This window comes from Microcaecilia unicolor, chromosome 2, assembly GCF_901765095.1.
Source record: "Microcaecilia unicolor chromosome 2, aMicUni1.1, whole genome shotgun sequence".
NCBI classification, from domain to species: Eukaryota; Metazoa; Chordata; class Amphibia; order Gymnophiona; family Siphonopidae; genus Microcaecilia; species Microcaecilia unicolor.
The window spans coordinates 423,945,044-423,972,118 of record NC_044032.1 but is presented as its reverse complement, the minus strand read 5'-3'; the positions used below and the strand labels follow the sequence as shown (position 1 = coordinate 423,972,118).

Sequence of the window (27,075 nt, the reverse complement as noted above, 5' to 3'; positions counted from 1 at the left end):
AATATATATGTGTCCAGTGTCTCTGTAAACGGATGTGTGAAATCTTTGAAAATCAGCTTGCCTGTTGGAACGGGCAGCCGCGGTTTAGGAACAAACTCCTGTAGTAAACTTATCTTTTGCCACGGCATTCCCTTTACTAAATAGAGGTTAGCGCTATATTTTGTGGCACTGAATTTTCAGCACTATTTAATGAATTCCTTCTAATGGGGGTAACTCAATAACAAATGGATCATGCAAGGCTGTGATCAGTCCCCTAACTTCTTCCAGTAAGAGTAAAAGCAACCCATTCTGCACATCAGCAGAACGTAAGGTCTTTTGAATCTTTGATTGAGCTGTGTTCAGTCTTTTTCTGATTAACCCTCCCCTGCCTATGGAGTAGATTTTGAGGAAAATCACTCATAGATAAGTAGCAGGGTTTATTCTGGTTTTTTTTTTTCTTTTTACGGTAAATCTTTCCACTACACAAACACGATTGAATTACATTGTGTAACTAGTAACCTATGGAACTTTGTAAATCTAAGTGCTTTGAAAATGAGCCCCCTAGAATGATATTCATTACTTAAACAGCTATAAAGATACCGTATAAAGATAGGACTGACTTTTATGGGGTCCTATTTATGTGGTTAACCTGGCCGATTAAGTACTGAGTATCAACACTTAACCGACCAAGAGCTGACTCTGTTTTCAAAATAGCCGCTTTTCAGTTTGGTGCTAACTGGTTAAATGCTGCTAAAAATTAGGAATTAGCCCCAAACAAGTGATTTAACTAGCCAGAAGACTTTTCTGGCTGGTTAAATCATTTTGACTATCAACTCTAATGCTATTTTGAAGGCTTATACAAAAATAAACTGTATTTCTCTCATGCCTTTAACATATTGTTTTCATAGCTGATCAAAACATGCAGAGGTCAATATTCGTCGACATGGCTGCTGTATATGTGGCAGAGGCCTCAGAAGTGTCCTTCTTGTGCTCAGAGGAAGGAGTTTTTGCTTCTAAGCAGAGCTCTGGGCAGGATAATACAATGAGGAGAGCTTCTCTGTCAGTGTAAGGCCAGAAAGTGGTTCCTTGCAGACTTGGATGAAAGAATAAAAGAATTTGCCTTTGAGGTGTTTTGTGGTAGCTTCCTGCCTAAGAAGACTCACAGAGGAGTGGACAGGCCAGACCCCATCTAGGGTAATTCTGTAAAATAGATGCTAATATTTATGCACTGATTATGTGCGGCTGGGACCCTTTTACGAAGCGGCGGTAAGCCCAATGCGGCTTACTGCTCGCTAAAAGGGAAGTACCACTGGACTACCAGAAAAGCCTGGTGGCAGTTCCCTCCCTCTGCATGCGCCATTTCCGGCGCTGCAAAAATATTTCAATTTTTGTAGCGCTGGTGTGTACCCGGCGGTAATCAGGCAGTGTCGCGTGCTGCCTGGTTATCACCAAGTTAGCATGGGAGCCCTTACCGCCACAATGGGTGGCATGGGAGCCCTTACCGCCTCAGCGGGTGGTGGCAAGTGCTTCAATTGCCGCATGGTCATTTCTTGAAAAAAACGCAAAGATCTGCCTTTTACCTGCTGCGGTACAAGGGGACCTAGGGGCATGTCAAAAACATGAACCGATGCCAGTGCAGGCCGTCTTTTGCTGCAGCTTCGTAAAAGGACCCCTAATGATTAGAATAATGACATATATGTACATATGGGTGCCTATACATCGGTACACACCAAAAATCCTCCTTTTTGTAAATGAACGCACATCATACACAGCATGTATTTTACAGGTAGGAAAACATATAGGTGACGACTGGCCAGAGCAAGGCTGGGACTCACACTTTCACATGTAACTTATAGAATAGTCCAGCATTTAGGTGCAAACACTTCTATGGTTACCATAAGTGCTTGGAAATAATTACTTACCCGCAAATATACCCAATTATTCTGATACTCTATAAAGCAGGGATTCTCAACCCTGTCCTGGGGACACATCTAGTCAGTCAGGTTTTCAGGATACCCGCAATGAGATAGATTTGCATAAAATGGAGGTAATGTATGTGCATTTATCTCATACATATTCATTGTGGATATTCTGAAAACCTGACCGACTGGGTCTGTCCCAAGGATTGGACTGAGAACCTGCTATAAAGAAAAGTAGGTGCTCGGTGTGTGAGTGAGTGCACGATAACTGTAAGTGCACAGCTGCGATAACCCGTACCTTACTGGGTGACATCACATGCTATTTCACATGTGAACTACATACCATATTATGGGGTGGGAAATGACTGGGTTATGGGAGGGGAATAGGTGTTGGCTGCGAATTGCAGTTAGTTTATGGCAACTTACCGTGCACTGTCACTGTTGCAGGTAGATCTTTCCTAAATATCAGAATTTTTTTTTATTTCCAGTACGCAAGCCACATGAATAGTAGGAGGAATACCTAGATCCCCCAGGCAATCTTTATGTATACTTTAAAGCACTGGTTTTCAACCCAGTCCTCTGGGACCACCTTGCCAGTTGGGTTTACAGGATATCCACAATAAATATGCATGCAAATCTCTCTCATATATTCTGAAAACCTGTCTGACCATGTGGTCCTTGAGGACTGATTTGAAAACCACTGTTCTAAAGAAACCTTTAGCAAATCGTTACTAGTTTTGCCTTTATGGATATGTTACGTTCCTACACTGTGGTTGGTCCTGGAATACTCTCTAGCTAGTCTGGCTTTCAGGATGTCCACAATGAATATGCATAAGACAGATCTGCATGCATTGACCCCAAGTTGTGCAAGTCTTTGACTGAAGTAATGCACTCTGATCATCTTTGTATATTCCTGATAGGTCTGCTTTCTTCCTGAGGGGGTAAAATCCTTGCTGTCAGCCACTTAGAGGAGTGGAGCCAGCACTTAACCAATTCTTCTGCGGTTTATACATAGGAGCAGGATAGATTTCAGTTTATTATCATTGTATTGCCACAATTTAAAGAAATTCAAAATCAACGGCATATTCAAAAAGGTTAAAAGTACATCAGGAAAAGGTTCAAAAATACAATTTCATGCACTTAGACTATTTATTAGTATAATCTTCAATATTAATACAAGAATATAACAGTGGTGTATCACAGGCAGAGCGAACAAAATGAAACAGGGACTGCTGAGGGGGGATATGATTGAGGTCTACAAAATCCCGTGTGGTGTAGAACAGGTAAAAGTGAATTGATTTTTTTACTCTTTCGAAAAGTACAAAGACTAGGGGACACTCAATGGAGTCACATGGAAATATTTTTTCACTCAATGAATAGTTAAGCTCTGGAACTTGTTGCTGGAGGATGTGGTAACGGCAGTTAATATCTGGGTTTTAAAATGTTTTGGACAAGTTCCTGGAGGAAAAGTCCACAGTTTGCTATTGAGATAGATATAGAATTGCTCTGGGATTGGTAGTATGGAATGTTGCTACTAATTGGGTTTCTGCCAGGTACTTGTGACCTAGATTGGCCACTGTTGGAAACAGGATACTGGGCTAGACGGAACATGTAAGTATAGTCATTGCCATTCTCCAGGAAGTTGTCAGATGATAAGTGATATCTCAGAATGAATGGGGGAGGGGGAATAAAGATTAATTGTCAAACTATGATATACTGATTAGAACAAAATGTTTGATTCAAAGCTTTACAGAGCTGATATAGAGAAAGCACATCAGGGATCTGAAAAGAATCAATTAAAACAGACTGAAAGATCATAAAGACATGGAGATTTTCAGAATAAAATGATTTCTCTCAGACTCTCTTCTGCATTGTTTAATACAATACGCACAGCAGGCTTCATGCTTTGACAACAGTAGATTTTAATTAATGGACAAGCTGTCATGAGACTAACCGAACTGTTAGGAAACACCATTATTATGGTCCCAATTCATCTTTCTATCCTATTTATACTGCCTATCAGCACACTAAAGAAAATTATTAAAACAATTCTGCTATTCATTGCATCAAGGCTGTAATTTTTATGTAGATATACTAAAGTATTTCAAAATGTATACCCATTCTGGATTGGAGAGCCTTATTGACGAATAGTTATATCTAAACTCAATGTGCAAGTTTTGATCCCCTGTGCTCCTGAGGTAAAAAAAATTTGAGCAAGAGGCCTACCTTAATTGATCAGGTCTTGAATGAAACTCATGTACAGATAAGCTAGGAAAGTACCAGGCAACTGTGAATAGCCCATGTTGATTGCAATGCACACCAGTACTTTTAGCCAGGATACACTGTGGCAAAGCTTCAAAGGGAAACCAGGCGTCTTATTTTCTTTTAAAAATGTGCAAGTGCAAAGTGTCTGCACTAAGGGGTCTTATTACTAAGTTGCAGTAAAAGGGGCCCTGAGCTAGCAGCAGAGTGTATTTTTTCCCCTTTTACTGCAGCGGGTATAAAGGCTGAAAAAAAGAAATGGCCATGCGGTAAGGTCACACTTGCAGTGTGGCCATTTTGGGGGGGGGGGGTGAGTGGGGGGGCACTTACCACCACCCACTGAGGTGGCAGCAAGGGCTCTCACGCTAACCCGGTGGTAACTGGGCAGTGCGCAATGCTGCCTGATTATAGCTGGGTAACCCCCTGCGTATATATTTAAAATTTCTGTTAGCACCAGAAATGGCACAAGCTGGGATGAACTTCCGCCGGCACATTGGGCTGGTGGTAGTTCTGGATTGCCGCATGGCAAGCCTTTAGTAAAAGGGTCTCTAAAAGGACCTATATACTTTGTGCCTGCTTTCTCTTACTGGCAGCCAAGCAGGGCTAAAACAGTGTGTATGCATTTGAACATCACACGGACTGTATGTGCACTCCCATACAGTCCCTAAATACACCCATAGGTAAGCAAGACATATATATGTGGGTTATGAATGCTTGCATGCATTTTCAATGGGGCAGAGATCAATATTCAGACAGGCCATTTTTTCTGGTCAACTCTAGTCAGACAAGTTGACCCAAGAGGAATTTGGCAAGACTGTTTACACTTATTATTCCAACCCTGTGTTCAACAGAGTTTAACAAATGCTCCCTATATAGTTGTATGACCCTAAAGCAAGGGAGAAAGGGTAATCATTCATGAGATCCCTGAGGAGAAAGATGTCCATGGAGGAAGGATCAGCTAGAGAATGTAGTAAAAGCAGTTAGCTTAGCGGGGTTTAAAAACGGCTTGGATGGCTTCCTAAAGGAAAAGTCCACTTGGGGAAAATCCACTGCTTATTTCTAGGATAAAATAACAAACAAAATACACAGAGTGTGTGTATGGCGATGCGATAGTCTTAAATACTATTTGGACTAAAGTGAAAGGGAGTCTCATACACAATTTGTCTGTAGATAGTAATATTGTTTTCACTCAATAGGTGAATATAATACATATATTCATGTCATAATCATTGACTCCACCTCCACCAACCCTTTTATAATCACAAAAAGCAACTTGCTCTGTTTTCTTCAGTAAATATATATTTGTCAAAAAGCAACACACTGCACTTATCTTAGGCGAAAAGGTGCCCTCTTAAATCCCCGACAGGTACCCGTTTCGTACAAACTTTGTCAAGGGGGAGTGGCTATAGTTCTGTCGAAGAAAAAGAGAAAACAGACGTCAAGTCTCATATGTATTTATCTTAACCTACTATTAAACTAAATTATATGATCGCAAGGTCTTTCTAAAAAGCGGTTCAAGGCTTACCCGATTCATGCCCCAGGCTTCAGTATGTGCTGGTTACAATCCTTTGAAATGAACAAAATGGCGATGGCGTTTTATCTAATCTCATCTAGACAGCTGATAACATTACGTAGAACGTGCATACGTGAGGAACGTCAGAAGTTCTCAAAAAGTATAAATTCAGTGTTCGTAACTTATATAGAAAAATGTATATATGTGTTCCATAGTATATCATGCAATTGGGTCAAAAAATACTCCAAAACAAAACTTCAATCCAACAATAGAACCAATGGGCAGTATCGAGGCTAAATCACTGCATAAACTGTCTCGGAAAGACTCTTTCTGATTTAGATTTAGAAAAAACTCCCCCATTGGATATATGTATTTAATCCTGCTGGTTCTATTGTATCGAGAGTGAAAATCCAGTAGGTCTCACGCTGAAGAATTCTTCTATTGAGATCACCTCCTCTTCTAGAGGGAAGTACCTGCTCTATTACCATGCATTTTAAGTCTTCTAAAGTGTGTTTGAGAGACACCCAATGCTGAACAAGTGGCGCTCCCAAATTTTAAGCATTGATGCGTGAGCGATGTTCTATCAATCTTTCATGTAGAGATCTGATTGATTTGCCGATGTAGTATTTGTTACACGGACAAACTATGTAATAAATAATGCCTGTTGAACGGCAAGAAGTATAACTTTTCAATGTAATTGTTCTATCTTTGAATGTGAAATAAGTCCCTTCAATAGTGGCTGGACATGTTTTGCAACGTGATTTCATGCATTTATAATGTCCTGTAGATCGCAACTGTTCTTTGTCCTTTGATAAAATCGGCAAAGCAGCTGGACTTAGGATCTCTTTAAGATTTTTAGATCGTGAGAATGCAGTTCTAGGATAAGCAGCATAAAATGTATTGTACTTTTTTGTGATCTTGCCAGGTACTTGTGACCTGGATTGGCCACTGTTGGAAACAGGATGCTGGGCTTGATGTACCTTCGGTTTGTCCCAGTATGGCAATACTTATGTACTTATGAATAGCCCCAGTAGACCATGTAAGTAGCAAATGAGAGAAAAATCGAGAGCCAAAAGTGAGAAGATTGAGCCCATGGCAGTATGTGCCCTGGATAACTACTGTATGTTGGGTAATTACTTGTATCTAGCAACTTGCAAATTGCTCCATGTAGTCTGAACCCAGGGTCATTTCATACTAACTGATGATGAAAGTGAGGGCTGTGGTTTCAGCAGAACTCAATACGAGGATCCGTAGGAATACTTTAGTGCCCCAGGGATTAGAGAATTGAGGGTACACTGTAATAACAATGAAGAGCAGGCTACCAAATAACAAACCCCACATGATGGAACATGAAGGTTGCCAGGCCCTAGTGCATAATGCATGGAACTTATCTGAGGGAGTGACCTACTATGAGGGCCACATGGTGTTCAGCCCCTTTGGGGACACAGCTTGCAGATGAAAAATCCAAAACTGTTCATGATCATTTAAAAGTTGGGCGGCTTGCTGGGGGAGGAGTCAAGATGGCGCCGACACGCTGAACGCTGCGAAGCGGTCAGAGAGTTTTTTCCTGAAAACTTTCTTTTTCTTCTTTTAACAATGCCCCACACCAAATGAAAGGGGACGGTGAGAGCCTTACCTTCTCAGGCTTGCACGTCCTCTCCGGTGCAGTGAACTCTCGACGAATTCACAGTTCGGCGTCCACCGTTTGAAGCGGGAGGAGGAAACCCGATTGACGCTGGTGCAGGGGCTCAGACGTCTTTGGAGGTTGAGATCTCGTTGTCTCCCCCGAATACTGGAACACCACTCTGCCCTGCTGCAGCTCGGGAAGGGGTAGCTGACCTACACAGCCCGGAAGTCGGAGATGGTGTGGCTAGTGGAGAGGGTCCCCCCCCCCCCCCCCCCGAAATTGGAGGTGGTAGTGGAATGTAATCCAATACGGGGAAACCCACCAGGAGTGGTAACACTTGACATGCTTTGGCAATCAATGCAAAAAAATGCAAGACTTAATAATTAATTCAACCCAGGAGACACAACAACTTGCAAAAACTGTTGATCAGCTTTCCAAATCTATGGAAAAGCTGAAACAGGACCTAAAAGACCAGGAAAAACACTCTCAGGAAGAAACTGTGAATGTTAAAGAGAAAGTTTCTGTAATGATGAAAGATAATGTGAATATGCGTCAAAGGATTGAACAAATTGAGAATTATAACAGACGACTGAATATGCGAATTCTCAATTTCCCCAAACCAATAGGAATACCACCATATGATTTGTTTAAAAAGTTTCTTGTGAAGAATTTAAAATTTCCTATACAAAATATTCCGCCGATTAACAAGATTTACTTTTTACCCACAAGGAAGGATCGAGAAGGTGTTTCTGAAAATTTGGAGAAAGTTGAGGAATTGAAGGACATTTCATTGATATTAGAGGACTCACTTTCTGAGGTAGCAGTTAGGGCTACCCTCCTAATATCCTTTGTATTTGAGCAAGACTTTGATGCAGTATTAAAACTATACTTTAAAAATTTTCAACAAACATTTTGTGGTCAAAAATTGTGGATATTCCCGGACGTGACTAAGACCACTCAGGAGAGGAGAAAGCAGTTTCTGGAAATGAGAGAGGAAACCAGGTCTTTGGGGGCAACATTTTTACTTGCTTATCCCTGCAAGTGTGTTGTAAAATATTTAGGTACAAAGTATGTGTTTTTTGTTCCGACTCAATTGAGAGAATTTATAAATATGAAAAAGCTTGTCAAGTCATGAATCCAGTTTAATGTATTAATGGTGGTAGATAGGGCTATGCCTTTCTTATTGCAAATGTCTTTAATTTAGATTCCCTGAATCATTTAGATTCCTCCCCATTAATAGTGGTCTAAGGAAGATATGGTGATTTAATACTGTTTCTTTAATTATGAATGTGATTCATTTTGAATATGTGTTTCACTTATATCTGTATTGCTTGTAACAAGTGTAATACTTGTAAACTTGTAAAGGTATATAAATTTGAATTTAAAAAAAAGTTGGGCTTGGGGAGGGGACTTTCAAAAACTGTTAAATTAATGTTTTGGATTTTTCATCTGCATGCTGTGTCCTCAAAGGTGTTAAACACTGAAGTAGAGTGGCCCTCTTTGTTGTTGAAAACATAAAGGGCCCTGTCTACTAAGGTATGCTACCATTTTTAGCATGCGATAAAAAATTAGCGTGCATTAATGCTAGAGACACCCACAGGAATATATGGGTGTCTCTAGCATTATTGTAAGCTAATTTTTAGCACGCACTAAAAATGGTAGCGCGCCTACACTGCAGCTAGTAAACAGGGCCCAACTCTGTGATTGGTTTGTTTTAATTAGGTGACTCTCTGCATGTTCCTTCCGCAGAATTTATGGGCACTGAGGAGTTGCTTACATTCAAAACGCTGTGAAATCATGGCGATATTTAGAAGAAATGCACTAAAGTGTTCCCCTGAAACATGAACCATGTTGTGGAAATATGAACTTCTTGTCAACAAGGCTTCAGAAATGTTGGCAATCCTGTTCATGGTGGTTTGGCATTTTTGCAGCCCTGGATTATTCATTAAGCAAAATAAGCATGTGCACAGGGGACCACTGAAAAGGAGGCACCACAGATTTTTTTCCTCCTAATTATCATGCCCTTAACTCTTTTACTGCCGTCTGCCACACCTATTATTCAACCTAAATTTTAGTGTTTTTCTGATTTAATTAATTAATTACATTTGTATCCCACATTATCCCGAACAAGCTCAGGTTCAATGTGGCTTACATTCAAGAAAACATCAAAAATTTTATACAGTCAGGTAATTAATTATAACATTCTAACATATTAGGGATAATTGTGTGTTTGTCATAAAGCTAGGAGAGAGTATTGGATATGTTGAAACATATAAGAGAGACAGCAACATTAGTTTACTGTCTTTTGATACGACATGTACTTAATAGAAAAGCCTTTAGTAATTTATGGAATCTCAGATAATCTAACTACCTTAATTGCTTGGATAGAAAATTCCATGGTTTGGTACTCTATGTGAAGCTTGAGACAAGGATTGATTTGTAAGAAAGACCTTTGTAGTTTAGATAATGGAGTGTGAGGTATTCTCTAGATGTTTTTACTGTATTACAAGAAGGTAAATCAATTAGTTGCTGCATGTAGGAAGGTGATAACCCATATATGATTTGGTAAACAGATATGCATATTTTAAAGATGATCCTGGCATTTATGGTAAGTCAGTTGAGTTTCAACAAGGAGGGGATGCCTTCTCAAAGTGAGGAGCAGTGCATGGAAAGCAGGAAGTGGTATTTTGTGCTGTCTGTAATTTTTTAAAGAGTGAGATTTTAATACCAGCATATATGGTATTACAATAATCAAATTTGGACAGTACCAGAGATTAGGTGATAGTATGAAGTGTGGAGCTTGGTAAGAAAGGACGCAACCTTTTTAACTTTCATAGTGTATGGAAGACGCTCGAGACCACCTTTGATCTGAGTTTCGAATTTTAAATGCTGGTGATGCCCATGATTTTCATTGATTGATCTAAGACATATGATGTGTTGTCAATAATGAAGTTTTTAAAAAGTGAAATGGGTTGATAGGGGTTGGTAAGTATGACGAATTTAGTATTTTCCCAATTTAATTTGAGTTTGAAACTGGATGCCCAAGATTCCATCAGATCTACACTGGTTTTAATCTCATGTATAATTTCTAGTAATTCCCTTTTGAATGGGCTATAAATGGTGACATCATCAGCATATATGAAGTAATTAAATCAGTGAGCGTCCAGGAAGTAACCCAGTGGTGCCATCATGATATTGAATAATATGGGTGACAAAGGAGAGCCCTGTGGAACCCCATATATAGAGTCCCAGGGTGAGGAAATATGACCTGATTGTTTTACTTACATAGTAACATAGTAGATGACGGCAGAAAAAGACCTGCACGGTCCACCCAGTCTGCCCAACAAGATAAACTCACGTGTCATTTTTTGTGTATACCTTACCTTGATTTGTACCTGTCTTTTTCAGTGCACAGACCATATAAGTCTGCCCAGCACTATCCCCACCTCCCAACCACCTGCCCCGCCTCCCACCACCGGCTCTGGCACAGACCGTATAAGTCTGCCCAGCACTATCCCCACCTCCCAACCACCAGCCCTACTTGGTAGGATCTTGATATTAGGAAACCGTGGACTCACCTTAGACCAAAATGGTCTAATAAATATAACAATATATTATGGTCAACTGTGTCAAAGGCACTGGATATATCAAATTGTAAAATTGTGATTTTTCTCCCCATGCTCAACTCTTTTCTGAAATTTGCAGTAAGGGTGGTGAGCAGTGCTAAAGGATGGCCAGAATCCTGATTGTGTACTGTGAAGGATGGAAAGGCCTGTAGGAACTCCATGAGCAGACTAGCTACTACACCTTCCATCAATTTTAAAAATAAAGCAATAGAGGCGGCCAGTCTATAATTAGATGTTTTTGCTTCTACTGACCTTAGGATTCTTTGGGATAGGTGTTAGAATTATTTTGCCATCATTTTCAGGGAATACATACGTATGATTGTAAGCAACTGATAAATAGGTCGGGAGCTGACCTTAGAAGATATATGGGACATGTGTCTAAAATACATTGTGATGTTGCGTACTTGGATAGAAAAACTTTTACCTGATCCAATATGGGAGGGGAGAAGTCAGACCATGGTCTGTCTGCTGGGTGGCATACATCAGAACTGACTGATGGAAGAATATATTTGTCAATATTGGTGATAGAGCCTTTCATATCTTGTCTAATTTTATTGATTTTCTTCTCAAAGTAATTTACTAGTTGGTCTGCGAAGGAAGTAGATTCATTGGTTACGGTCAGGAATTGTGTGTTAAGTAGATTATTAACCAAAGAATAGAGCTTTCTGGTATTAGTTAGTTAGTTTTGGCTTTTTTAATTTTATATTTGTATTCTTTTAGTAATTTTAGCCAGATGTTCCAGTTGTCTTCTGTTTTTGCTTTGGACCATATTCTTTCTAGACGCCTGCATGATCTTTTTGCCTCTAATAGTTCGTCATTGTTTTTATATGTGATATTTTGTTTCATACAATAATGATATTTCTCAGCACTTATTGAGTCAGAATGTCTTGTCAGTTAAGCAATAGAAGGGCCAAAGGGCAACATTGTTAGGCTGTGCTTAGGGTATCAGTTGGCCTTAATCCGGCCCTGTATTTTTGTTATGATCGGTGGAGTTCCTACTGCAGCTAAGTGGCACTTTATTTTGTTTATTTATTTATTTATTTTATTTATTTATTGCATTTGTATCCCACATTATCCCACCTATTTGCAGGCTCAATGTGGCTTACATAGTTTTGTTAACATTGTCATTGCAAGGTGACATATACATTTAATGTTGTGTAGAGGTTAAATGAGGGTAAAAGAAGAAGGAGAGGAGTGATTTAGGTAACTATAGTAGATGAGTTATCTTAATTGAGTGGATTGTCGAGTGGATTGTTGTGGCTATTAGTTCTCATTGTATGCCTTGCTGAAGAGATATGTCTTAAGAGATTTGTGAAAGATAGTTGTTTCACCGATTGTTCTCAGGTCTGTAGGCAGTGCATTCCACACTTGCGTGCCCAAGTACGAGAATATGGTTGCAAGCATCTGCTTGTACTTTAGTCTTTTACAACTGGGGAAGTGCAAGTCGAGAAATTTGCGGGATGATCTTGTGGCGTTTCTTGGAGGCAAGTCTACAAGGTTTAGCATGTAGATTGGGGCATCTGTGTGAATGATTTACTAGTGTACAATCATGCAGATCTTGAACGTAATGCGTTCTCTAAGTGGGAGCCAGTGAAGCTTCTCTCTCAAGGGTTTTGCACTTTCATATTTAGTTTTTCCAAATATGAGTCTGGCGGCTGTATTCTGGGCAGTTTGTAGTTTTTTGATAGTCTGTTCTTTGCAGCCTGCGTATAGTGCGTTGCAGTAGTCCAGATGACTTATTACCATTGACTGTACCAGGGTCCATAAGATGTATCTCGGAAAGAAAGGTTTTACTCTTTTAAGTTTCCACATGGAGTAGAACATCTTTTTCATTGTGTTTTTCACGTGGTCATCAAGAGTGAGGTTTCGATCAATGGTGACTCCAAGAATTTTTAAGTTTTTTGAGACCGGGAGAGAACAGTATGGTGTTGTTATGGTAGAGAAGTGTTTTGTGTTATGTTGTGATGTGAGTAAAAGGCATTGTGTTTTTTCTGCATTTAGTTTTAGTTGGAATGTATCTGCCCAGGTGTGCATTATTTGGAGGCTTGGAGGTTTGGAAAATGTTATGAGTAATGTTTTGGGAACTTTTGTTATTGTGAAGAACTTATTCAATTTGGACACCCAGATTCACATACGAATTGGTTGGGGGTACAGAACCATATGATCTCCTCTAGTATAAAGTTCGATGTTTAGCAGAAAAAAAATACAATTACTTAATTTTGATTGTAGAGGTTGAGTGCAGTTAGCTCTATGGCCACAAGGTACGAGTTTTCTTCTTGTTAGCTTTATTGTTGGTCTTACAAAATGAATGTCTACCCCCAAAACTGTTAGAACAAGTCAAGCCACATAGATTCTTCAGAGACTTTTCTTGGTAACAAACAGAAATAAAACAAAACAGATATAATCCCGTTAGGTTGGGGGGAGTGACTGGGAGGTCCCTGGGTGGGAAGAAGCCCAGCCCAAGGGGAGTAGTTTTGAAATAAAATGCTGAGAGATAGTGCCCTGGGACTGAAGAGTGATGGGGGAAGGGAGGAGTTTTGAAGGAGCTAAAGCTATGGTTATGTCCTTTAGGGGCGTCTTTGGTTGTCTGATGGTCCCCTACAACTGGCCTGGAGGAGATAAGGGGAATCCCAAATAGAAGAAGTGTGATCATTGGCTGTAAAGTGGCACTGTGGCTCAGCAAAGCGGCAACTGTGGAGGAGGAGAGCATCGGGTGGGCAGAGGAGAGACCCAGCCCAGGAGCATGGGATTGGAGCCAGGGAGTGCCCATCCCAAGACTAGGGTGGGACCAAAGTGAAGGTCACCCTGGAGGGAGGTCAGGCCACAGGGGGTCTGGACCCATGAATCTGAGAGGAGCATAGCCTTTGGGACACATTCTCTGGGATAGGCATGGGCATGAGTTTGTAAAAAATGTATATAGTCTTGCTGGAAAGTCATAACCATAAAATTATACCGCTCTGTCACCCTCTTATCAGCCATTCATCTCTCCCTGTCTCTCACCCACCCAGCTCTCCCTGTTTCTCACATGACCCACCCCACCCTCCTCCTATGAGACTGTCATTGGAATGCTTTTGTGTTTCACTTATATATTCTGATATTTGTCAACATTTGCTTATTTCTGATCTGAAGAAGAAGGGTTACTTTCAAAAGCTAATCAAAAAATGTATTGTTAGTCCAGTAAAAAAGGTATCATTTAATTTATTTCTATACCTTTAAAAGTGGATTAACATAGCTACCACATCACTTTACTCAAGACATTTCTTGAAACCATCTGCTAGTGCATGATACTTTGAGGATCTACACTTGAATGTGGAACTGGGGTTGAAGCATCCAAACACATGAAGTTTTTATTTCCTAATCTAATTTAATCCTATACTTATAGACTCATGTATCCCTCAAAGGTTCAGAGAAGTCTACAATAAGAAAAACTACACTGAGAGTATATACAGTATTAACAATTAATCAAAGAATTTTAAAAAATAAATAGGTCTAAAGACATTTGTGAAAAGAATCATAAGAGAATTGGTTCTTCACAGGTAAGGTAATATTATTCCAAATTTCAATGGTTCTATAAAAAAATGATGCCAGGATCTTTTTTATATCGAACAGTCTTAGAGGATGGAAATATAAGAATCACTTGTCCTGGAGAAATCTCTGCTTATATGAAAAGTTATTAGTTGGGATATATTGTTCTCAATTATGTTATCTTCCCTAATTTTTGTTATAATTGTATCACCTATCTGTTCATTCTCGCCAAGCAGATGGTAGTATATACTCACCAGTATTCTCTTTCCTTTCGTATGTGGGTTTTGGGGGTGGGGTGGGGTGGGGGGGGGGCTCAGTAGACAAGATAAAATTTTAAACACAAAACAAGCTAATCTGAACATTACTCAAACTTTATTTGGGAGCCAGTGACCAAGACCAACAATGGAAACACTTGATCAAACTTTTTTCTTTTGAAAATCAATCTAACTGCAGTATTTGCAGAAGTTGACATTTTTTCTTTAAAGATTCTGAAATTCATGAAAATAGAGAATTAGAATAGTCCATTTGAGAAATAACTAGAGCTTGAACTAACATGGCAAATTGAATTTCATAAAAACATGAGCACACAGTCCTCAGTTGTTTCAACTTTAAAAAGTTGGAGATTTGGGCTTCACCAGACAAAGCTGAATCTAATATGAAGCCCAAAACGTTAGAGGAGTTGACAATAGTCATAGATTCACTGTTGTTCAATGAAATAAGAGGTGGAACAATTGGAGAACTGTTGCCAAGCAGAAACCAATTTTAGAAAATTTTGAAAAGACCATGACTCAACCTTATTAATATAGGTCAAAATTTTCAATTGCCATAAAGTCGAATCCTTAGGCAACATCACTACAATAAAGGCATCTTCACTGTACGAATATAGGTACCCTCCCATGTTCTTAGTTATACAATTCAAAGAACACATAGAAATGTTAAACAAAATAGGGGACAAGGGAGAGCCCTGACAAACTACGCAAAGTGGATGCCAAAATTCAGAAAGCTGGAACATTGGAAAGACACTTAGGACTTAGAGGTTTTGCCCAAAAGAGCAATTGTCTACAAGCCTCAGAGTTGTATAGCCACATGGGAGAAGAAAAGCATGAATGAAAAGATGGACTTGTTCTCTGTGTTCTGTGTGTCACTTTTGTCTTTCCTTTATTTTGCAGATACGCTTGGGTAGTCTAGGGCAGAGCTGTTCCAGCCTATTTGAATAAACAGAATTTTAAAAGGATCATATGTAAATACGAGAGCATGCAGGCATATGATTGAATTTGTATCACTGTTAATAGTTATGGATGTTCGAGTACGGACTTCCTGTACTAACAGGTTTTTTGAATTGATGTCAGAATAAGGTGTTTGCTTAATCACTCTGAAGCATACCAATGTTAGCTGAACAATAATTTTTCTGGACACTAAATAGGACACTTTTTATGGCATGTTTTCTTTTTCAGAATTTTACAGATACCCCACTTTTGGCTACTGGATGGATTATTGATTCAATAACATTTATGATAATGCTGTACACTATTAATGAGCATGAATTCATTTACTAAGTATTATGATTACTGTTTAAAGATAATTTTTTTATATTTTTTGTTACATTTATGTAATGACTGGGTGATGTTTGAATGTGTTGTGTAAGTGTATAGGAAATTCTTTTTTTTTCCCACCTTTTCTGTGAAAAAGATGTAGACCTTAATAGACATTGAATTTACTGTTAATAGAAGATTTTCACATTTTCAGCTTCACATTGTGCACTCTGAAGGAACAGAGTTGCATTACCTTGTTTTATTTCTGTAAGTTATATTGTATAAAATTTTCTTTTGTTTCAACAAAATATGTTAAATAAAATATTTCCTGAAAATAAGACTGCCTACATTGCATATATTATACTTAGCTTATGGCTTTTGTTCAAACCTCCATTATGTCAATGGTAATCAAGCTAGACAAAGGATATCTCACGTCCTGCTTGTTCCTACACATTCTTTTCTTTATTCTTTTCCTGTTGCTTGGATTCTAATAAAGGTAGCACAGTGCACTACAATCCATTCCATAAGATTCAAGGATGAATCTGTCTGGAAATCAGAAATCCTCAGAAACTACAAGTGGAGAGCTACGTGTACATCTGAATATAGAGTGCACTGTGCGTTTCTCTGTGTTATCCTATAAAGCTGTCATTCTTAAAAAGAACTAGGCAACCATGTCAGATGGGGGCCGAACACAAACGGACCAAAGGCCAGCGAAGGACATGGGGGGGAGGGCTAGGGGAGAAGAGGGTGTAAGCTCTAGAAGGAAGAAAACAGATAGGAAAAGCAGGAGGATTAAGGAGAGGAAAGGGTTAAGAGTAAGGCAAGGAGGAGTAGGGAAAGGAGGGGCAAAGGACTGAAGAGAGCTGAGCAAGGGGGGAAGCAGGAAAAGATTTGAATGAGAAAGGTTAGAGCTGAGCACCGTTTCTCTTTCCGCCCCTGGTTCCAACCTTAGTCACAGCTAGGGGCGCGGATATGTTAGGTCAGTTAGGGCCGGGCACATAGCACCTTGACAGTTAATGGTTGAAAGTTAAGTGTTAAACCATGTGGGTTCAGTTGAAAGTTAATGAAAGAAAAGCTTTGCCGCAGATTAGCGGATACATGAGGGACATGAATATTTGACACTGTTGTCTCCCGGCTTGGACGGTTGGGAGGCCTGGGACACCGGGATGCTGTGTACAGCTGTGGAGGCACATCCTTCAATGGGATAAGCCGAAGGACGTGTGCTAAGAGGGACGGCACAAAAAAAAGCAGAGACAGGGTAATTGGACGGCAATGCCTGTGTAGAAGTAGAAGATTGCAGAAAAGGAAGGCTTTGTTAGATAGTAAGGATGTTACAAGTTATTAAATTGTTTTATGTTCCTGGCTGTGGCCTAAATAAATTCCAACTTTCTCTCTCAACCTGACTCCTATGTGATTATGGAAGTACAGATACAAAACTGAGTGTGTGCCGAGTGCCCAATTTGTTTCTTTTGCAGAAACAAAGCAAACAATCAATGTTAGAGAATTTGCTATACACGAGAGTGTGTACAGGGTATCCTCCTCTGATAATGTGCATTCCTTAACACAACATATCCAGTTGTCTTTGTCAGGGAAGGTTTTCTTCCTGACTGTACACTGATGATTTGTTATCTGCAGATTGATTTGCTCACAAATGAACACATCACATCCCTTGTCTTGCACTTCTTCCTCAACCTCTTGGTATTGATCAGTTGCTCAGTTACATTCAATCAACACACAGCCTTGATTGCTACTGGAACTAAAGATAGGCCCATAGCATGGCACATATTCTTTTATCTTGCATTGCATCTTAACCCTTTTTTTTTTCATGAACTAAATGCAAAGGTCAACTTACCTGGCAAACAAAATCTATTGGATCAGCTACTTTCCTAAGCAGGTATTCAATCTCCCCCATTGATGTGTAGTATTCAATCTCAGTAGTTGTCTTAACGATCCCTTCACAGTAGACATTTACCTTGACAATGCCAGCAGGAAAAGCTTATAAGACATAAACAAAAGCCAGAAGCTTAAAAACAAGTCAGTCTAAGTCTGAAACACCTATGTGTCTTAATAAAACAGGCACCTACTTGCCCCTCACACATAGGTGACTTCTTATTAAATTACCCTCATTCTGACTTCAATAATATTTAGAAAATTAATGAGAGTAAATTTTACTTATTGCCCCCATCGTGCGCCGTTTCCTGTGTGCCAGAATTTTCTGTGGGGTTAGTGTCGGGGGCTTACCCAGCGCTGCCCAATTAGTGCGGAAGCCCTTACCACCTCTTAAATGGGTGGAGGTAAGGGCTCCCCTGGGAAATGGCCACACGGCAGGTGGTTAACTTACCACACGCCCATGTCCTTAAAAAAAAAAAAGACCATTTACTCGCTGTGGCAAAAGGGGGCCTTGGCATGCAGTAAATCACATACCGTTGGGGTCCTTTTACCACAGCTTGATAAAAGGACCCCTAAAAGAATTCTGAACCCTGTACAAAAGTGAGATTGAAATGTGGTTACAGCATTCCTTTGTTTCGCTGAGGACTCAGGAATCCAACTGAACTTTAATTATTAGAAGAAATTTGTATATCAGAGAAACAAGTTATAGGACTTGGACATTTCAGCACAGATGGAGAACACTTTGATCTTTTAGACTTGTCTGTAATGAAATGGAGGATCCTTGCTTTCAGTCCTACTGTGCCATCTGTTGAGCAGTTAGTGAATGACACCCAACATTCTGTACAGTAGGACACGGGGAGGGTAATTTCATAACATCGCCACGGGTAGGCATCTAGAGAGGTGCCTAGAGAAGCATTATTTTACAAAGGCAAGTAGGAGCCCACTTGTCTCATACCAGTGAATGTGTCTTAAATGTAGGTGTGATCATTTACACCTGCTCAAGAGCATATACACATATACACAGATAGATAAACGTTTTTCATAAACTATGCTTATATGTGCTAACTCCACCACATTCCACCCAAACTCCATCGTTGTGCACACCCACAGGCCATCACATCAGGGTGTGTACTTTTATGTCCATCAGTGTTTTATAAAGAAGTCATTTACAAGCATATACATACTGGAATGACTATAAAATTACCTCCTTGGTGGCCACTATGGGCAATAAGAGATCTTATAGCCTATGCAGAATGGTGCCTCAGCAAATTTTTAAAGGAGCTGTAGCCATCTATTTCAGGGAGTTAGAAACACAGGAACATAGAAAATGACAGCAGATAAAGACTAGCCCCAGATATTCAGCCAGCGGCGATGAGTGTTTTGCTTCCTGCTGCCAGTGTTATTCCCAGATATTCAATGCCAGGCCCTGTCCAGGCTTTGGAATTGAATATACACTTTTTTTTTGAGCTGGCTAACAAACAGCTGGCTAAGTCAATAATCAGCCCATGACCGCATAAGCCGAATTGCTTAAAATTAGGCCTGCTATTCATGCGGGCCGATTTAAGCGGTTTATTTATATGGTGAGGGGCTGAATATCAGCACTTAATCCAACTCTATCCCTGAAACCCCCATAAGTTAGTCATTTTGAATTCAGCTCTAACCAGTTTTCCGCAGATAACCTGTTAAGTGCCGCTGAAAATGACCAGATAGCAGTGAACAAGCAATTTAACTAGTCAGTGACCGTTTCTGGCCAGTTAAATCGTTTTGAATATCAGCTAGTATATGGTCCATCCAGCCTGCCCATCCGCACCATCCTTTATCTCTCCCTTAGAGATATTATGTGTATGTCCCAAGCTTTCTTGAATTTGGATACAGTCTTGGTTTCCACCACCTCCACTGGGAGGCTGCTCCTTGCACCCACTTCCCTTGCTGTAAAGGGATTACTTAGATTACTTCTGAGTCTATCCCCTTTCACCTTCATCCTATGACCCCTCATTCCCAAGCTTCCTTTCAGTTGAAAGAGACTTGTCTCCTGTGCATTTATGCCACAGAGGTATTTATCTCCCTCGAACAGCCTTTAGACATCTAGACCCTTTGCAAACTGCCCTTTGTGACAGTAAGTTCTTCTAAAAATAAAATGTGTATCTCATTTCCTCTTATATCACATGCCCTTAGCTTGTCTCTAGAGACATATTTTAATTTTTGGTACATAACCTCACAGACAGGAAACACCTAAAAACAATACAAGTTTTTGAAGGGAAGTGAAAGTAAAATAAGTTAGTGTTTCAAAAGCAACACATTTTTAAAAATAGATAAATTACACCTATTTCATCTTACCTAATGGTCTTATGTTCAGGACCTTTTCATTCCAAACGTTTGGCTGTATTCTCATTTTCTGGTCTTTTGTAGTAAACTCAACTTCTATGCTTTCAACATCTACTACAATTTCATTTTTCAACAGAATGAATATTTCACCTGGCTTCTGTACAGTTAAAACAAAAATGATCACTCAATTCAATAAAGAAAAATAAATGCTACATTCTGTTTTACATTGCTAAATCCTATAATGTAGATGAGACCATTACAGTCAGTTCTCTGTTTAATTTTAAAGTCATCAGAATGACAAGGAAAATATTGTAACAATAGCAGAAAATGGATTGTTCTCACCAGTCAATCATCAGTGACAGCCCGTGGCTAAGGCCTGTTTTTATACGCTCATGGGATCTACTACTATTACTAATAATTTCTATAGCGCTACTAGACGTATGCAGTGCTGTACACATTATATGATGGTACTTTTTCTTTCCTCAGAGGGTTCACAATCTAAGTTGGTGTATCTGGGGCAAGAGAGGGATAAGGATCTCGCTGCTGGTATGGCGATTCAAAAATAATGTGAATAGAACAGTCAGTCATGCTTTTTAGGCTGTTTTAAAATATGTTATTTACCACCAAGATGACTGCTTTTTGGGCTCATTTTCAAAAAAAAAGGACGCCCATCTTTCGACATAAATCAGAAGATGGACGTCCTCTCAGAAACGTTCAAATCGGTATAATCGAAAGCCGATTTTGGACATCCCCAACTTCACTCCGTCGCAGGGACGGCCAAAGTTCAAAGGGGCATGTTGGAGGCATAGCGATGGCGGGACTTTTAGAAGAAACCCCCAATACCCTCAAAAAAGAGATGGGGAGAGAAAGAGGGGCCATGGAAAAGAGCAGGGGAGAGCCAGAGAGAAGATGCTGGATGGAAGAGGGGTACAGACAGAGAGAGATTAGTGGAAAGATGGAGGGAGAAAGAGGGGACATGGGCAGGAGAGAGAAGCTGCTGGGGAGAAACTGGGGGAGACCCTAGCTGTCAGACGGAGAAATGCTGAATGAAAGGAGGGAGAAAGAGGGAAAAGCTGGAAGGAAGGGGCAGAAAGAGGGAAGACAATGGACGTAAGGGTAGGGAGGGAAAGAGGAAAGACACTGGAAGGATGGGGATAGAGAGGACATGCTGAATGGAAAAGGGTCAAGAGAGAGAACTGTTTAGAAGGAAGGAGATATAGAGGGAGACAATGGATGGAAGGAGAGGGAGACAATAGACGGAAGGATTGGGAGAGGGTAATGGGTAGAAGGATGGAGAGAGAAAGAGGGATGACACTGGATGGAAGGGTAGGAGAGAAACAGGGAAGATGCTGGACATGGATGAAGGGAAGGGAAGAGAGGAGAAATCTGGACATGGATGGAGGGTAGGAAAGACAAAGGAAATACATGCACATGGATGGAGGGGAGGGGAGAAATGCTGGACATAGATGGAGGGAAAATTGCTGAATTTAAGGGCTGGATCAGAATACTTTGAAGGCAGATGCTGAAACTGGAGAAAGGATAGGGACAGGGCTACAGATGGTAGACAGGACGCATAAAGACACACAAGGACGCATAAGGACACAGGAGGATGGTGGACATGGTGAGAGAAAAAATATCAAATGGAAAGAAGACACTGGGACCAAAGTGAATAGAAAAACTAAATGATCAGACAACAAAGGTTAAAAAAAAGTATTTTATTCAGAATTTATTAACTGGAATATGTCAGCTTTTGGAAATGTGCATCTGTGATATTTTGCATGCAAGTTTCAATTTTTCTAGTATTGCTGCATGCTGAGTCTGACTTCTTGAGGTAACTTTCCAGTTTTGCCTTCATATCTGTTGTGTCGTGTGTTTTTCATGTGTAATCAAGGTGCAGTATTCTAGTGTGTAGTATTTACAGCCCTTTTTTTTTTTTTTTGTTTCACTAGGTTTTAGAGCCCGGTGTAATTACAGTGCTGCCTTTCCACGCATAAGGTTGTAGCTCGTCCTGTCCTTGGAATTAGTGCTGTTATGGTTTGCTAAGGTTATAAGTGTGTTTTTGCACAAGTTTGTGTATAGTGTTTTGCAGTGGAGAGATTGTGTATTGGCCTTACTGAGGTGGCACCAAAACATCAGAAAGGGTTTTAGAGCCTAAATCACGACACACTACCTCTTGAAGGATCTACATATAGTCGTTAATAAAAGGAGCTCATTGTGAACACTATCCACCCTAAAAGGGTGTTTTGTGGCTCTACATGAGAATTGTGATATTATGATCCCTTGTTTCATATTGTTGACGGTCTGCATTTTCCATATGGGTGGTATATTGGTGTATTAGGGTCTGCCTAGTGTTATGGTACAGTAAGGTTCTGAGTGTGTTTTTGCACAAATTTGTGCATAGTGTTCTACAGTTGAGCGATTGTGGTTAGTATATGCTTTGAGCAACCACTTTATTCTTTGACATATGATACATATCTAATATCTAAATTTAATAAAAGGTATTAATTGTGACTTTTATTTTTATTTATTTATTTTTTCTGTGTGTTATCAGACAATTATGGATTTAAGCTCCACCCCTAACCCCGCCCCCTTTAGCCTCCCCAAACAGTTGGCCCATCGACCGCCTATGCATGGATACTTTAATACAACTATGCCCTGCCTCATCTTTGTGTGGTAAATTAATGTGGGCTCCAGAGGCTCCAGTATGGGAAGCAGGAGGGTGGCCCACTTACATATTGACTTTCTGTCTCTCCTCTAAAATAAAACAATGATACCCCCCTTTCTCCTAATAGATGATAGCACTTCCAGATCATATCTTTCCCTCTACCCCATAGCAGCTAAAGATGCTTCATGACCTTACACACAACTTAAAAGGGTTCTCTGCATCCTCCCAACTGCAGACCTAACTTACATCCTCCACCCCTCCCAGTCCCATGAAATCTTCACCAATACATTTAGGAATCTTCAGGCTGTTGACTCTTCTACTCTGTCCTCCAGTGTTTCAAACCTCTTGTCAACCACTGTGTTATCCAAGTCTTTCAATGAGGCTGTCTCATCCTATAATACTATTCTCTCCTCTTCTCTGGATACTCTTGCTTCACCCATTCCCCACTCTGTAAGGCATACCAAATCCCAGCCTTGGCTGACCTCTAGAATCCGCTACCTACATTCCTGTGCCCAATCTACCTGAAATCCCGTGCCCATGCTGACTTCATACATTTCAAATTCTTGTTGACCTCTTTCCTGTCTGCTCTTTCACTTTCCAAACAGGACTGCTACATCCAGTTGACAAATTCTCTTGGCTCAAACCCTCGACATCCCTTTGCCACACTGAACTCTCTCTTCAAAGTGCCTTCACCTCCAACTCCCCCTTCACTTTCTCCCCAGACTCTGGCTAAGTATTTTCATAATAAGGTTCACAAGATTAACCTTGAATTCTCAACCAAGTCGCCTCCAAGTCTCCTTCCCTCAGTCCATTCTTTCAACCCTCCTTCAACCCCTGCCTTCTTTTCTTCCTTTTCTGAAATCACTGAAGAGGAAACTTCACATTTTCTTTCCTCCTCCAAACTGACTACCTGTTCCTTTGATCCTATTCCCACCCATCTACTTAGCACAATCTCTCCTACTGTCATCACTTCTATCTGTCATATCTTCAATCTTTCAATTTTCACTGCAACTGATCCTGATGCCTTCAAACATGCCATAGTTACACCACTCCTAAAAAAAAACCCTTCATTGGACCCAACCTGTCCTTCCAACTATCGCCCCATCTCCCTCCTCCCTTTCCTATCCAAGATACTGGAACATGCTGTTCACCGCTGTTGTCTTGACATTCTTACATCTCAAGCTATTCTTGATCCAATTCAATCTGGCTTTTGCCCTCTTCATTCAACTGAAACAGCCCTTGCTAAAATCTCCAATGATCTGTTCCTGGCCAGATTCAAAGGTCTCTATTCTATCTTCATCCTTCTTGATCTGCTGCTTTTGACACTGTTGATCACCGCCTACTCCTTGATATGCTGTCCTCACTTGGATTTCAGGGCTCTGTTCTTTCCTAGTTTTCTTCTTCTCTCTCCCATCACACTTTTAGTTTTCCACTATCAGCTGGTGTATCTCAGGGCTTTGTCTAACTGGTTAACTTTTAGTAGTCAAAGAAAGGCCTGCTACTTAAGTGTAAACTCAAAACAAGCAGTGGATGATAACAATGTGAAAATGGAGGGAAACAACCTCAGAAGTGTGCAGACAAGGAAAAATGTCCAATATTGATATTTAAACAGATAGTCTGCTGACTAAAGGAGCTTCTACGCTCAGCGTCTTACCAGACTACTTACAATCATTGGTCAAAAAACAACTAAAAAACAGTGCAAAGTGTAATAAAAAATCAACACAAATTTAATGTTCACTTAACATGTAAATAACACACTTAGCTTTTCTTTCAGCAATAATTTTCCAACGGGGGCCCATTTCAATGATTGGCTTATTCGGGGGAACATCAGAATTGGGTGTGCTTATACTTTAACAAATGACATAGCTACATCGCTGCAAAATGGCCATTTTCCAATGATGTAGCTATGCCATTTGTTAAAATATAAGCCCACCCAACTTTAATGTTCCCCTGAAGAAGCCTGTTATAGAATTGACGCTAACTGCTCAGCATAGGGTTGCCCGTAACTTAGGCAATAATAATCTCTGTTAGTATGCTCTGCCACCTGATAAATGTCATGGAGTTCGATGCTTCCAGCCAGAACTTACATCATTTAATATAAAGACGTGGAGGAGCATTTTTGAAAGGGACGTCCACGTTTCGATTTGGACATCCTTGCAAAACATCCCGATCCAGGGGCGGGGAAACCCATATTTTTGAAACAAGATGGACATCCATCTTTTGTTTCGAAAATACCATCAGGGACGTCCAAATCCTTAAATCTGGTCATCCTTAAAGATGGACAACCCTAGACATGGACGTTTCTGATTTTCAGTGATTTTCAAAACCAAAGATGTCCATGTCAGAAACAACCAAATGCAAGCTATTTGGTTGTGGGAGGAGCCAGCATTTCTAGTACACTGGTCCCCCTGACATGCCAGGACACCAACCGGGCACCCTAGGGGGCACTGCAGTGGATTTCATAAATTGCTCCCAAGTACATAGCTCCCTTACCTTGTGTGCTGAGCCCCCCAACCCCCCGCCAAAACACACTACCCCCAACTGTACACCACTACCATAGCACTTGCGGGTGAAGGGGGGCACCTAGATGTGGGTACAGTAGGTTTGTGGTGAGTTTTGGAGGGCTCGCTGTTTCCTCCACAAACATAACAGGTGGGGAGGGATGGGGCTGGGTCCGACTGTCTGAAATGCACTGCAGTGCCCACTAAAACTTCTCCAGGGACCTGCATACTGCTGTCACGGACCTGAGTATGACATCTGAGACTGGCATAGAGGCCGGCACGACATATTTTGAAAGATGCTTTTTGAGGGTGGGAGGGGGTTAGTGACCACTGGGGGAGTAATGGGAGGTCATCCCCGATTCTCTCTGGTGGTCATCTGGTCAGTTCGGGTACCTTTTTGTGCCTTAGTCATAATAAAAACAGGTCCGGGTGAAAACAGCGAGCAGCTCATTTGCATGCAATTTCCTTCATGCATGCCCGTTCCTTTCCAAATCGCTAAGGGATCGGTAAGGGAAGGGCTTTTTCCGTTCAGTTAGTGCATCAGTTAGTCCACTGCAGTGCCCCCTAGGGTGCCCGGTTGGTGTCCTGGCATGTCAGGGGGACCAGTGCACTATGAATGCTGGCTCCTCCCACGACCAAATGAGTTGGATTTGGTCATTTTTGAGATGGGCATCCTTGGTTTCCATTATCGCCGAAAACCGAGGACGACCATCTCTAAGGTTGACCATCTCAACATTTATGTCGACCATCTCTAAGGTCGACCTAAATGTTGAGATTTGGGTGTCCCCAACCGTATTATCGAAATGAAAGATGGACACCCATCTTGTTTTGATAATACGGGTTTCCCCGCCCCTTCGCGGGGACGCCCTCAGGAAAACTTGGGCGCCCCGTTCGATTATGCCCCTCTAAGTAAGTTATACACATTGTTATAGATTATGCTTTTGTTTCCGAGCGGATTTTCAGGCGAAATATATAGAATCCAGGGGATTGTGGAGCATATATATATTTGAGAGTTTGATGTTTGTTTCACAGCCTACTTTGTAAGTTACTCTATTTGGATTCTTCTAAGACTCCTGATGCTTTTTTTTTTTTTTTGCATAAATTTTCTTTGAACATGTTTCTGCAAAGAACTTACCTCACATGATATTCTGTTTGGTAGCACTAGAATGGATGGGCTGCTTCTTTCCGTGCTTTCACCATCTACCTTATTCCCTCTGATCAGATCTTCTGTTTCTTCTGATATGTTTGATAACAAATTGGTTTCCCTGGCATCTATAAAGTCTAAAAGAAACACACACATTGAATTTGTATGATTCAAGTTAATCACGTGCAACTTGGCAGAAAACATTAATTTGGCCTTCATATGCCACCCAGTACTTTCCAGGATTGGGAGCGATCTACTTTCCAGTCAGGCATTGGCAAGGAGACACCCTATATTAGAGGTAAAACTGAATGGTATGAACACCAAGCCCAAAGGCAGATCTCTGCCTGTGGCTGGCTAACCCATTCTACCACATTGGGAACAATTCTATAAAGGATGCCAAAAATTAGGTGCCAAAATGCAGAACACTAAGCACTAATTCTATAACACAGTGGCGTACCAAGAGGGGGTGCGGTGGGGGCGGTTCGCCCCGGGTGCACGCCGCTGGAGGGGTGCCACGTGCCTGTTGGCCGAGTCCGCTCGTTCCCTCCCTTCTGCTCCCTCTGCGCG

The 27,075-nt window shown here is 40.7% G+C and overlaps 1 protein-coding gene across 1 annotated transcript in view; it reads right to left on the bottom strand.

Moving 5' to 3' along the window:
- BANK1 (B cell scaffold protein with ankyrin repeats 1) overlaps positions 1-27,075 on the bottom strand; it is a 561,218-nt gene that overhangs the window by 322,409 nt on the left and 211,734 nt on the right. The window contains exons 4-6 of the mRNA XM_030190750.1: positions 26,500-26,645; positions 20,211-20,355; positions 17,836-17,978 (exon numbers count right to left, since the gene is read on the bottom strand). Of these exons, the coding sequence (XP_030046610.1) occupies positions 17,836-17,978; positions 20,211-20,355; positions 26,500-26,645 (434 nt within the window). The remainder of the gene's footprint in view (positions 1-17,835; positions 17,979-20,210; positions 20,356-26,499; positions 26,646-27,075) is intronic.